Source organism: Giraffa tippelskirchi, chromosome 13 (genome assembly GCF_054371585.1).
Source record: "Giraffa tippelskirchi isolate mGirTip1 chromosome 13, T2T-mGirTip1v1.2.pri, whole genome shotgun sequence".
Taxonomy (NCBI): domain Eukaryota; kingdom Metazoa; phylum Chordata; class Mammalia; order Artiodactyla; family Giraffidae; genus Giraffa; species Giraffa tippelskirchi.
This window is the reverse complement of record NC_137287.1, coordinates 27,315,895-27,329,753: the sequence shown is the minus strand read 5'-3', so window position 1 is coordinate 27,329,753 and position 13,859 is coordinate 27,315,895. Positions and strand designations below refer to the sequence as shown.

General features: G+C 45.0%; 1 protein-coding gene across 7 annotated transcripts in view; it reads right to left on the bottom strand.

The window, feature by feature from the left end:
* The window catches only part of MYH11 (myosin heavy chain 11), a 124,555-nt gene that overhangs the window by 45,738 nt on the left and 64,958 nt on the right, over nt 1–13,859 (bottom strand). For all 7 annotated transcript variants that reach the window (XM_081556280.1, XM_081556278.1, XM_081556274.1 and 4 more), the window contains 2 exons: nt 11,429–11,527; nt 7,725–7,868 (listed from right to left, as the gene is read on the bottom strand). In XM_081556280.1, the coding sequence (XP_081412406.1) occupies nt 7,725–7,868; nt 11,429–11,527 (243 nt within the window). The remainder of the gene's footprint in view (nt 1–7,724; nt 7,869–11,428; nt 11,528–13,859) is intronic.

Here is a 13,859-nt window from a genome sequence, read left to right as displayed (position 1 = left end):
CTTTTGGGACCTTTTGGGCTTCCCTGATAGCTCAGTTGGTAAAGAATCTGCCTGCAATGTGGGAGACCCCGGTTTGACTCCTGGGTTGGGAAGATCCGCTGGAGAAGGGATAGAGTACCCACTCCAGTATTCTTGGACTTCCTTTGTGGCTCAGCTGGTAAAGAATCTGCCTGCTATGCAGGAGACCTGGGTTCGATCCTCGGGTTGGGAGGATCCCTGGAGAAGGGAACAGCTACCCACTCCAGTATTCTGACCTGGAGAATTCCATGGACTGTATAGTCCATGGGGTCGCGACAAACTTTTACTACAACTGTCCTCACACGTTAGGGACCCTGGCCCAGTTCAGGAGGAGAAAGGCCTAGACCACCCACCCATATGCTCCCACTCACCACTGGAGAAATTTTCCTCTCAAATGAACAAAGTTTCTGTCAAAAGGAAACAGCTGAAGTAGTTTCTTTAATAACATCTATGAAGGGGCTCTATAAACCATCAGGTGCAATACTCACAGTTCTTAAACTGAAAGTCTAAATGAGGGATTGCTGAAATGCCTGCATCATTAGTGAAACTCAGGATTTCTCAGCCTGGGCCCTAGTGAATTTTTGGCCCAGATAGTTGATTGCGGGGGTTGCCTCATGCATCATTACAGGATGTTTAGCTGCATCCTTGCTGTCTAACCACTAGATGTCAGTACTGCTGTTTTTGTGTTCAGTCGCTAAGTCATGTCCGGCTCTGTGACCCCATAGACTGCAGCATGTCAGCCTTCTCGGTCCTTCACTATCTCCCAGAGTTTGCTCAAATTCATGTCCGTTGAGTCGGTAATGCTATCTAGCCACCTCATACTCTGTCAGTAGTGCTACCCTTTCCCAAGTTCTGACAACAAAAAATGTCTCCAAACATTGCCAATTGTCCCCTGGGGGCCACCCCCCCAACCCAACCCCTGGTTGAGAACCACTGGTCTAATTGAGAAAAGCAGATTGATGGGGCCTGCAGGGACTCATAGGGGCCAGAACCCTGTATGAAAGGTGACAGCTGCGAGTCCAATCATGGCCACAAGGGAGGCAAACCCAGAGCTGCCAGACTTCTGCTTTTTCCAAAGATGACGGGGAAACCCAGATTTTCATGTGAAATCTACACAAGTTTAAAATTAACAACTTGGAGAATTCCCTAGTGGTTCATAGGTTAAGAATCCACCTTGCAATGCAAAGGACGTGGGTTTGATCTCTGGTTGGGGAACTAAGATCCAACATGACACGGGGCAACTAAGCCTGTGCACCACCACTAGAGAGCTGGCATCCTGTAACTAAGAGCCTACGTGTTGCAACTAAGACCCAAAACAGCCAAATAAATAAATAATAAATTTAAAAATAAATAAATAATAAAATTAACAACTTTAATGTGGAGGTCAATCTCTTCTGCGGGCTCAGGTGCTGCCAGTTTGCACTTTCTTGCATAGATAACATGGTCACAGAAATGACAAAAGAATAGTCACCACTCCCAGGTCATAAGAGCTGGTGGACAACATAGCAACAAAGTGGATGTGGCTGCCAAGCTGGTAAGGGTAGCGAGGGCTGGGGTCTGGGGCACTGGTTGAAAGCAGGCACTCTAGTGTCAGGATGTCCTGAATTCAGATCCTAACTTCATCTTGCAGAGCCTCAGTTTCCCCATCTGCAAAATGGAGAGAGTAACAGAAGTACCTGCTTCATGAAATTTATATCAGGAGAGATGCTGCAAGCCACAGGCCTGGCCCAGTGGGTGCTAAGTAGCAGTTGACTGGTGGCCATCAAAGAAGTGACCATCCAGAACCTGTGAATGTGACCTGATTTGAAAAAAGATCCCTGCAGAGGCAATTAAATGAAATCACCTTAGATTAAACTCTGTGTATGTGTGTGTCTGTGCGTACACGCGCGTGCTCAGTCATGTCCCACTCTCTGCAACCCCATGGACTGTAGCCCATCAGGCTCTTCTGTCCATGGGATTCTCCAGGCATGAATTCTGGAATGGGTTGTCATTTCCCCCTCCAGGGGATTGTCCTGACCCAGGGATCAAATTCGAGTCTCCTGTGTCTCCTGCATTGGCAGCTGGATTCTTCACCATCAGCACCACCTGAGAAGCCCCTAGATTAAACTGGTGGGCCTTAAATGCAGGAGACCTGAGTCTAATCCCTGGAGAAGGGGATGGCAACCCACTCCAGTATTCTTGCCTGGGACAGAGGAGCCTGGAAGGTTATAGTCCATGGGGTCGCAAAGAATTGGAAATGACTGAGACTAACACTAGATTAAACTGGTCCTAAATCCAACCACAAGTGAGCTGATAACAGAGAGAAGAGAAGTCACACAGAGCAGAAGAAACATGAAGAAGAAGGCAGATTGGGGTGATGTATCTACAAGCCAAGGACTGCTGGCAGCCGCAGAAGACAGGTGACTGACCTGCAACAGATTCTCCCTTAGAACTCCTGGAAGGAACCACCCCTGCCCACACCTTGGTTTCAGACTCCTGGCCTCTAGGACCATGAGAGAATAAACTCCTGCTGTTTTAAGCCACCAAGCAGGGGGTCATTTGTTACAACAATGACAGGAAACTAATATGCCACCCTTACTGCTGAGAAGCAGGAAACAGGTTTCTCAACATGTAACAGACGCACACAGTATGTACAGAGGGTGACCCACCTGCCAAAGCAGGAGATGTTAAGAGACACAGGTTTGATCCCTGGGTTGGGAAGATCCCTTGGAGTAGAGAATGGCAATCTACTCCAGTATCCTTGCCTGGGAAATCCCAAGGACCAAGGAGCCTGGCAGGCTACAGTCCATGGAGTTGCAAAGAGTCGGACATGACTGAAGCAACTTAGCGCACAGGAAACTTTTAAAACATTTCAATAGTTAGGGACTTCTACTAATTTATGTGAAATAGTATAACCAGGACATACACTTAGTGATTTTACAGAAATTGTTGTTTAGGACAAAGTCCAGAGTGGATGGACCTGTGGAAATCTACTCTCTGCATAAAAATATTCAGTCAATGATGATATAGGTGGAACCCAGAAGCGGCATCAATTATGAATGACTGACATCCGAAAATGGACCTAGATAGCCTCAGGGAGGATCTGAGGGCAGGAACGCTGGAGTTAGCTGCTGGGAGTTCACATCCTGGCTGTGTTATTAGCAGCTGTGTGACTTCAAGTCAGGTATTAGCCTCTCTGGACCCCCATTTTGCCATCTGAAGGCCCATAAGAATACCTACTTCATAGGACTATCATGAGGGTTAAATGCATAGTACCTAAACCCAGGGGCTTCCCTGATAGCTCAGCTGGTAAAGAATTCGCCTGCAATGCGGCAGACCTGGGTTCGATCCCTGGGTTGGAAAAATCCCCTGGAGAAGGGCATGGCAACGCACTCCAGTATTCTTGCCTGGAGAATCCCCATGGACAGAGGAGCCTGGTGGGCTACAGTCCTTGGGATCGCAAGAGTTGGATACGACTGAGTCTAACACTGCACAGCACACAGCACCTAAACCCAGACTGTGATCAATAAACAGGAGTTGCTATGATGTCATCGTGATTATGATGGTCTTACAGTGCTGCTAGCTCTGTGCAACCTGGGGCACGTGCTTCTCTCTTGCTGAGGGCCAGGAGCCAGAGGAGACTGGTCACCTGGGCCCTCATGTAGCTCCAGGGCTCAGGCCTGACAGCACCCTCAGCTCCCCATTTTCCTTTGACCTTTTTGGAGAGGGTTGGGAGCAGCCCTAGATTTATAATCAGGGTTGGTATATACACAGGTCTAAGTCCATGCCCTATCGGCATCAGTCCTTTGTCCACTCTCATCTTCTTAAAAAATACTTATTTATTTTAATTCATTTACTTATTTGGCTGTACTGGGTCTTAGTTGCAGAATGTGGGATCTTCAGTCTTCGTTTCGCATGCTGGATTTTTTTTTTTTTTTTCAGTTATGGCATGAAGGATCTTTAGCTGAGGCATGCAGAAGCAGCATGCAAACTCTTAGCTGCGGCATGTGGGAACTAGTTCCTTGACAGAGGATCAAACTCAGTCCCCCTGCATTAGGAGTGTAGAGTCTTAGCCACTGAACCACCAGAGAAGTCCCTGAACACCCTCATCTTTTTCTTTTTAGTTTTTAAATTATATTTATATACATTTTATTACTTATTTTGGCTGTCCAGGTCTGAATTGTAGCACACGGGATCTTCAATCTTTGTTGCAGTGTGCGGGATCTTTAGTTGTGACATGCAAACTCTTATTTGCAGCATGTGGCTTTAGTTCCTGGACCAGGGATCGAACCCTGGCCCCCTGCACTGGGAGCGTGGAGTCTTAGCCCCTGGACCACCAGGGAAGTCCTCACCCTCATCTTAATGCTTGCTCTATAGGCATACCAGGGCTTCCCAGGTGGCACTAGTGGTTAAGAACCCGCCTGCCAATGCAGATGGAGACATACGTCTCCTACATTGGGACTGTGGAAATCTACCCTTTGCATAAAAATATTCAATCAGTGATGATATAGATGAAACCTGAAGAGGCATCAATTGTAAATAAATGACACTGGAAATGGATCTAGACAGACTCTGGGAGGATCTGGGGGCGGGGGCACTGTAGTTAGATGCTGGGAGTTCACACAGCTGCTAATAACCCAGCCGGGACATGAACTCTCAGCAGCCAACTCCAGCGTCCCCGCCCCCAGATCCTCCCAGAGGCTGTCTAGATCCATTTCCAGGTGTCAGTCATTTACCACTGATGCCGCTTCAGGTTTCATCTATATCAATCACTGACCGAATATTTTTATTCAGAGGGTAGATTTCCACAGTCCCACTGTGGGAGATATACGAGATGTGGGTTCGATCCCTGGGTCGGGAAGATTCCCAGGAGAAGGGAATGGCAACCCACTCTAGTATTCTTGCCTGGAGAATCCCATGGATAGAGGAGGCTGGAGGGCTACAGCGCATGAGGTCTCAAAGAGTCAAACGGGACTGAAGTGACTTAGTACGCACACAGCATGCTGTAGACATACCATCTACTCGATTATTTATTTATTTATTTTCAAATGACTAGGTAGGTTGTCTGCATATGTGCTCAGTTGTTCAGTCGTGTCCCAGGCTTTTGTGACCCCAGGGACGGTGGCCCGCCAGGCTCCTCTGTCCATGGAATTCTCCAGATAAGAATACTGGAGTGTGTTGCCATTTCCTTTTCCAGTACTCTTGACATTCAACACTTTTCTTTACATTCACTTCTCTTTCCTATGATTTACTTTAGTAGGAAACTTTATCTTAAGTAAAAATCAGTTTCTTCATTTGCAAACTGTAGTAACAACAGTCATCTCTTAGGGTTGTTGCAGTATTAAATAATGTGCATACAGCACTTAGCAGACAGTTTTGTCCCCTGATGTCTTCACTTTAAATATATTAGAAGCATTTCCACATAAGGCAATGTCTGAAGGGACCCACTGTTTTCTTTCATAAGGTCAAGCAATAATTGAATAAATCTTCTATCAATAAAACTGAACATTCTGATGTATTTTTGGTACGTTTTTTAAAAAGGGAAATTTACCAAATACCTGGCCCAAAGCAAGTACTTAGTCATTAGTTGTATTTTTCTAAAAGCAAAGATTAGAAGTAAAATTAACTTATGTTCCAAATAAAATGAATCGTTCTTGGAGAGCCAGTGTCATTCAGGAAGGGATGCTGTTAGCACTGGATTCTGAAGTGGGATCCCAGCCAAAAGCCACAAAGGCCCACCATCTGTTATCTGACTCATGGAACCTTCTTTTTTCAGCCCCAAGTTATCTCTGGAGGAGCTGCCCGTCCTACAAAATGCAGTTGCCCTGCATTTTGGCAACTGTAGCCCTCGTTCTTGGGCTTCAAAGCGGGTGCGAACATGGCAAGAGAGGGAAAATTTCCACAATCTTGTCCTGGTGTTTCCCAAAGAGATTAATCTTAAATATTGCTGCTGCTGCTGCTAAGTCGCTTCAGTCGTGTCTGACTCTGTGCAACCCCATAGACGGCAGCCCACCAGGCTCCCCCGCCCCTGGGATTCTCCAGGCAAGAACACTGGAGTGGGTTGCCATTTCTTTCTCCAATGCATGAAAGTGAAGTCACTCAGTCGTGTCTGACTCCTAGCGACCCCATGGACTGCAGCCTACCAGGCTCCTCCATCCATGGGATTCTCCAGGCAAGAGTACTGGAGTGGGTTGCCATTGCCTTCTCTGCTTAAATATTGAGGCATATCTAATTCAGAAGGAAAAGTGTTTCTCGCGCAGTATGGAAACCAGGAATGTCTCTATGAGCTTTCCTAGTCTGAGGACCAAATGTGTTTCTTGGTCATTGGTATGATGATATTGATCAATACTGACCCACCACCAGAACTGCCTTTCCAGGAAGAGCCCAAGTACACCCACTGCCACAATTACTTTCCCTCCCCTCCACCTACATATTCTTGATAAGGCCAATGACCTCTCTACCTCCAGCTTCAAGAATGGAATAGAGACCATAACAAAGAGATGTAATAGAGCTTTCTACAACCCTGGCTCATTGTGAGTAGTTCAGGATTATGCATGTCAACCTAGGCAATGAGACTTCATTAAGGGACTCAGAGGAATCCACTCTGCTCGTTTCTGCTGGACATAAACCCAATGGATGTAAGGGCTGGAGCCATAACAGCCATTTTGTTGCCAAGAAACTATCACCTACTTAAAGACAAGGTTAGTGAGATACCAAGTTCCAAAGACATTCTTAGAGTCCCAAGAATTTGCTGTTCATGAACCCAGTATCCCTGAATTTTCCAGCTATATGAATGAATCATTTTCCTTTTTGCTTAAGCCAATTTGGTCAGTTGTAGCCAAAAGAGGCCTAATGTAGCCACCTTTCTAAGACAGCAATAAGCCACATAAAGTAATATTAATTTTCCTTCTTTTCCTTTTTTTTTTTTTGAGTGGGGAATTCAGAAAGCAGAAATCCGTCCTGACCAAAGGAAAGTCCCTAACTTATTCCAGTGGTACTGAGGCAGGAAAGACAGGGCTGGGCCCAAGGATGGTCTCCTCATATGTAGACATCAGGTGGAAGGCAAAGCCACCTCCTTGTTTTGCACTTAATCAGGCCATGATTCATGGAGGAATGGCATTAACACAGAAACTCTGTAACTATGAGCAAGAAACTCTGACCAAGAAAACTGTGGAGCATACGCAGTAAAAATGCATGGGTTGCCAATGACCCTACATGCCCTTTCATGTGTGGAGCTTGACTAGTAAAGGAAAATTTAAGGGAATACAGCTCTTAGAGTCATGTACAGTGGCTTTGAGAGACAAATGCTCAAGACAAGGGACTGATGCTACTGGATGCAATCCAGGCCACACTTCAGCCTTCCCCTCAATGAATATTCCACCCCTAATCAAAAAGACCCACCTATTTAAAGGGCTACAAATAAAAGGGGGATCAAAAAACCCCTGCAGGGCACCCCTCATTTGGAGGACACCTACTCTCTGTGTTGAGTGCGTAAGTTTCAATTCTGCCCTAAATAAACTGCTTTGCTGCTCACTTTGCTCCTCAGCCTCAGTGTGTGTGTGTGTTCATTTTTTTCCCCTTAGTACCTCATGTTCTTTGCCCAAATTCTTTTGGACAAGTTGAACGAGAGCCTGGACTTTTGATAAAGCATTTTGGAGTCAGTACACAGAGCAGGATCCCAAAGCTGGTCTCCTGACCAGCACCCTCCCCAAGGTGAAAAGACTTACACAGCTGCTCCTCCTCAGTGAACCCCATGATGGCCATGGCCTCCACGGTTTCATTGAACATCTCATCGTCCTGGGCGGCTGGGATGGGCACAAAGCCATTGGAGAGGAACGTGTAGTTGTTGAAGCCTTCCAAAAGCAAGTCATCTAGAAGGAAAGGAAGATGGGGTGGTGGTCAGGAAGGACACGTCCACTTTGAACAGGAGACTGGAACCTGATGAAGGGTCTGGCCCATCATGATTTCTTTCCCTTTCCCGAGACTTGGACAGTTCAAAGCTTCCTTCTGTTTCATTGCATAGAAGTGATCACTAACCATCACCTGCCTCATACAGTGGTGAAGCTTGTGCACTGACCCAGGGTGCCTGGCAACTGAAATTCAGCCTTGGCCCCACATCCTTAGCCATGGCCCCTGATGGAATGGTGGCATCTACTCAGAGGAAGGGATGTCTTTAGTTCAGTTGCCCAAAGGTATCCTGCCTTCAGGAACAAAGCTGTCTGAAAAGTTAGATTAATCTTTATCCATCCATTTATTAAACTTTTATCAAAATTAAACATGCACACAGATTTTAAATATCAGTGACTGAGCTACAGATATGATACTAACAGCCTGAGAAATGCAACTTGCAGCTTCTAGTCATCACTGGTCGAATAGAATTTGACAGGAACTTCACGAGCATCCCAAGGAAGGAGAAAGTCACCCTTGTTTTGCAACCTTCATCAGCATTAGTTCCTGAATCACCCCAGTTTTCCTTCTCTAATAATCAAATAATTCTCTAGGCACATATGATTTTACCGTATCTTTTTGGATATCTAGTTAGCACTGTGATTTTTGTTCTATGTATGTTGTGTAATAGTTGATTCTGTCCTATCCTATTAAAACACATTAACCTTAACAAATACTTTATGAGAAAAAAATCAATTATTATCAAAAGGTTTATAATAAAAATACCATTGCTTGTCCCATCCTTTCTCCAACTCCAACCTATAGTAGTTACCTACAGTAACTGCTTTTTACCTCTTTTAACTGATTTTTTCCTGGTAGTTAGCACTATTTCTCTATATAATAGGCTTACTATATACTATACTTATATGTCATATTAATGGCTACTTCTGGATATGGGTTAGATACTGCCCATTCACCTCCTGCTATGATAGAAAAAGATTTAGTGTTCTTACAACATCCTCCCTCTTCTCAAACTATTACTAGCAATCAACACGTGTCAGGTTACTTCAGTCATGACCATGGTCGCTCTTTGTGACCCCATGAACTGCAGCCCTCCAAGTTTCTCTGTCCATGGGCTTCTCCATGAAAGAATACTGCAGTGGGTTGCTATTTCCTGCTCCAGGGGATCTTCCTGACCCAGGGATTGAACCTGTGTCTCTTATGTTTCCTGCATGGGCAGGCGAGTTCTTTACCACTAGTGCCACCTAGGAAGCCCCTGTAATAATAGATAAGGCTTATATCAGGGGTTGGCATATCTGGTCTGCTGGTTGTCTTTATAAATAAAGTTTTATTGAAACACAGGCACTCCCATTTCCTTGTCTATTGTCTATGGCTGCTTTCATGCTACAATGGCAGCCAGAGTTGAGTAGCTGCAATAAAAACCATATGATCCCAAAACCCTATATGGACTATTTCGCCCTTTAGTAAAAACATTTGCCAATTCTCTGTTTATGACATTTATTAAATATTGTTCTCTATAAAGCTGTATTCTGTAGTTACATTCCTTCGTTGTTATTCACCCCTTTCTCCCTCAAATTTATAATTTATTCTCTTTTTTCTTACACCATTTGCTTTTATGACATACTCCAATATATCAAGTGTCCTCTTCCAGATTAATCATTAATTAGGCTGGATTTGATTATATTTTTGGAGGGAATTCAGCAAGATGCTTTTCTTTTTAAGTGAAGGGATTTCATGGGTCAAGTCACTTGGAAGCTACTTAATAAAGTCAAGGTTAAATTGACCCAAGATGCCAGTTAACTCAAGCCTTTGGATTAACTGAAATGCTTGATTAAAGTCACAAGGATCTGAGTCTTTGCCAAGATTTCATTATCCAGACTGAGGATATCTTTTAAAACATTCAATTCTCTCTAAAACCCTAACCTCTTCCCAAACCTACCATCAAGCATACAAGTGGTCCCTAGGAATTTTAGTTAGCCTTATCGCTGCTCGATTTCTGGAAGACTGGAGGCAGAGTACAAAACTTGAACCCGTTTCCAACCAACCAGACTGTTGACTTTGGTGGCATAGAGATGGAAGAAAAATATAAACATTTCTCTCTGGGTCGCCCCACAGCGTCTGTGCTGTAACAGCTAGTTTACTTACTTGCCACTGTGTAACATCCATTCCACTCCCCAGTTTTATCCAAAATTGCTCCAGATGCCAAGTATCAAGATCAAATCACGAACGCTGCTCCCTCTAGTGGTGAAACGTTACAATACACCTCATCACAGCAAAGGTACCAGTACACTCATACTTTTGGTAATTTTCTAAGCAAAATAACTAACCCCAGGTCACAAAACTGATGGGAAGAAAAATTTGTACTGTTCTCCTAAAATTTAGGATTTAAACTTATTACTATAAAGTAGAGCATACTATGTACCTATATTGACAGGTATATTTCTTTTTTCAGAATTTTATATATTCTTTTAAGTTAGTAAAGATTAATTCTTCTGCATGCCTAGAACATATTATATAATTCCCTACTGGAGTCTGGCATACAGTATAGTGTTTCTATGTGAAAAATGTTTTTCCTACAACAGAGAGCAGCAAACTACAGCACAGTGAGTATTCCTATTTTTGGAAGTAAAAGTCTACTGTAATATAGCTATGCCCACTGGTTTAGCATTGCCTATGACTGCTTCTGCATTTACAAAGGCAGAGCTGTGTAGCTGTCACAAAAACCATGTGGCCTACAGAGCCTAAGAGATTTACTATCTGGTTCTTTATAGAAAAATATAGTTGACCCCATCCTACAAACAGGCCACTTCAAAGTTATTTTCAAAACAGGTACAACGAAAAGTGCTTGGTTCCACTACAAAATTCCTTATGAAATCAGAATGCATCTTAAATACCTGCAAGTTTTATAAACTTGCAAATATGGCAACTGTCTTTTTAAAATTATTTATTTAGTTTACTTTTGGCTGTTCTGGGTCTTTGTTGCTGTGTGTGGGCTTTCTCTAGTTGCAGGAGTGGGGATGTGGTGCATCACATCTTTGTTGTGATGCACCAGCTTCTCATTGTGGTGGCTTCTCTTGTTGCGGAGCACTGGTTTAGTTGTTCCACGGCATATGGGATCTTCCCAGATCAGGGAACGAACCTGTGTCCCCTGCACTGGCAGGCAGATTCTTATCCACTGCACCACCAGGGATGTCCCTGGCAATTGTCTTTCTCCCTTCCTAGAAGACACAGATTGTGTCTATTTGGACTTGATGTCACCCAGTCTAATTATTAATTAAGTATTTCATGCCTAATTGAAACTGACATCTGCTATGCCACATAGTAGAAGCTCAGTAAATGAAGATGACTGACAGAAGCCATATTCACTCACTGAAAGGAGATGAAGAGATGCTACCCCCCAGAGATGTGTAACCCTTTCCCTGGCAGGATCTCAGACTCTGTTTTAATAGCTATCAATTAACCCTGGATAACGATGGAAGGGAGGGCTGAGGTCTCCCAGCACACGTCCTTGCTCATCACTTACTTCGCATCTTCTCCTTGGCTCCAGCAATCAGATAGTAAAAGATGTGGAAGGTCCTCTCGTCTCGGGCTTGGCGAATCGCACGTGACTTTTCCAGCAGATCTGGTTTGGGAGGAGTTAAGAATTCTAGAACTGCCGTTCTGGAGAAGACGCTTGAGAGTCCCTTGGACAGCAAGGAGATCAAACCAGTCAATCCCAAAGGAAATCACCCTGAATATTCATTGGAACAACAGATGCTGAAACTGGAGCTCCAATACTTCGGCCACCTGATGTGAAGGGTCGACTCACTGGAAAAGACCCTGATGTTGGGAAAGATTGAAGGCAGGAAGAGAAGGGGGCAACAGAGGGTGAGATGGTTAGATGGCATCACCAACTCAATGGACATGAGTTTGAGCAAACTCCAGGAGATAGTGAAGGACAGGGGAGCCTGGAGTGCTGCAGTCTATGGGGTCACAAAGAGTTGGATATGACTGAGCTACTGAACAACAACAACATGGAATTAATTCCAGGGATACCACATGTGCTTCTCTTGCAGGGACATGACCTTCCTCCCCAAGCCCTGGCACACCAACTGCTGGAGGGGAAATCTCCAGAACCCGAGAGAGGCTCCCTGGAGAGTTTTGAGGACTCTGATTGCCGAGGCAGATCAAGCCATCGGTCCACATGAGCTGACCTTCCAGTTCTGGCTCATAGATCCAAAATGAGACTACTAGGTGCTGCTGGCTGGCCCCAGCGCCAGAGAGAAGTGAGGGGAACAAAGGGGGTTAAAAAGTATAAAAAGACAGGAGTCAAAAGACTCCAGGGTGGAAGACTTCAGGAGGGGCATGAAATGAGACGTTTCCCCAACAACCATCACCAACTTCTCTTCTGTACAGTGAACTGTCTTTAGATATTACAGAGTAAGAATAATTACACCCTCTATGGACTGTTAATCTCTGTGCTAAATGTGGACATGCATTTTCTCGTTTGTTTTTCTTTATTGGAATACAATTGCTTTACAATATTGAGTTAGTTTCTGCTATACAACAAAGTGAATCAGCTATAAGTATACATACATCCCTTCTCTCTTGGATCTACCTCCCAGCCCTGCAATCCCACCCACCTCAATTCTTCACAGGGCAATGAGCTGAGCTCCCTGAGCTTTATAGAAGGTTCTCACTAGCTATCTATTTTACACGTGGTGGTGTGTATATGTCAATCCCAGTCTCCCAATCTGTCCCACCGTCTCTTTCCCCCATTGTGTCCACATGTCCATTCTTTATGTCTGCATCTCTATTCCTGCCCTGGAAGTAGGTTCATCTGTACTATATTTCCATTGTCTCATTTAAACTTCACCAACTATCCTAGGAACTAAGAGCAAATATTGTTGGAATTTTCAATACAGGGGAAACTGAGGCCCAGGGAAGCTCAGGGAAGGCTCATTTCCCAGGAGCACACAGCCAGGAAGCAGCGAAGCCAAGTGTCTGCAGTGGCCAAAGCTACCTCAGCCGAGGGGCTGGGCTTCAGAGAGCTGGGTACCAGTTCTGGCTGGCTGAGTGACCTTGACTCAGCTGACTAGCAACCAAGCCTCAAGATATTGTAAACAGGCCCACTGATTAATCTAAGGAGACCTGTTCTGCTTTGGGGGCAGGGGTGGAGACCATGGGGGCGTGGAGATGGTGGGAGCCACATGGGCAGCTGGGCTGTCATACCAGGTGGATTTCCCGCACATAAGAACTAGGCTCTGTTTGACTAAAACAAAATCTGCCAAGATGCTAACCACCAAAGAATGAATAATCATTTCTTCTCTGTGTCCCCAAATCCACTGGTTTAGACTGTGTCCTCCCTGCTCTGTTATGTCAGGTCATGGGCACTAATTTCTCCTCTCAAGGCCTCATAATTGTGGGCTTCCCTGGTGGCTCAGATGGTTAAGAATCTGCCTGCAGTGCAGGAGACCAGGGTTCAATCCCTGGGTAGGGAAGATCCCCGGGAGAAGGGAGTGGCTAGGTCCACAAACTCATCTGCAATTCCCGAATCCAGAAACTTCAGAAAACTGGAACTCAGCTGGTGGCCATGCCCGTTCTGAGCCTACACAAGGCTCTTCATGGTCACTTTACCCCCCATTGGAGACTAGTGTGTGTTCTGCCGTATCTCATTTAGTCCTGGCCCAGCTCTGGGGAGGTGGGGATGATGCATGGTCAGGTGACCCAGGCCATACCCTGAGTCCTCACTGGGATGCATGAGTGGGCACTGGTGGGCTGTGGAATTCTGATTCCTTAGATTTACAGAAACAGCTTCTGGTTTGCTTTGCCAGAAGCAGGCTGTTCCTCTGGGAAAGTTCTATTTCCACTGACATCCTATTTGTAGGCTGGAGCTGCTCTGTTCCTAAAAAGGACAAGAGGTCTGGGCTTGGCCTTGAACCCTGGCTCGTTAAGAATGAAGTGAAATACTTGTG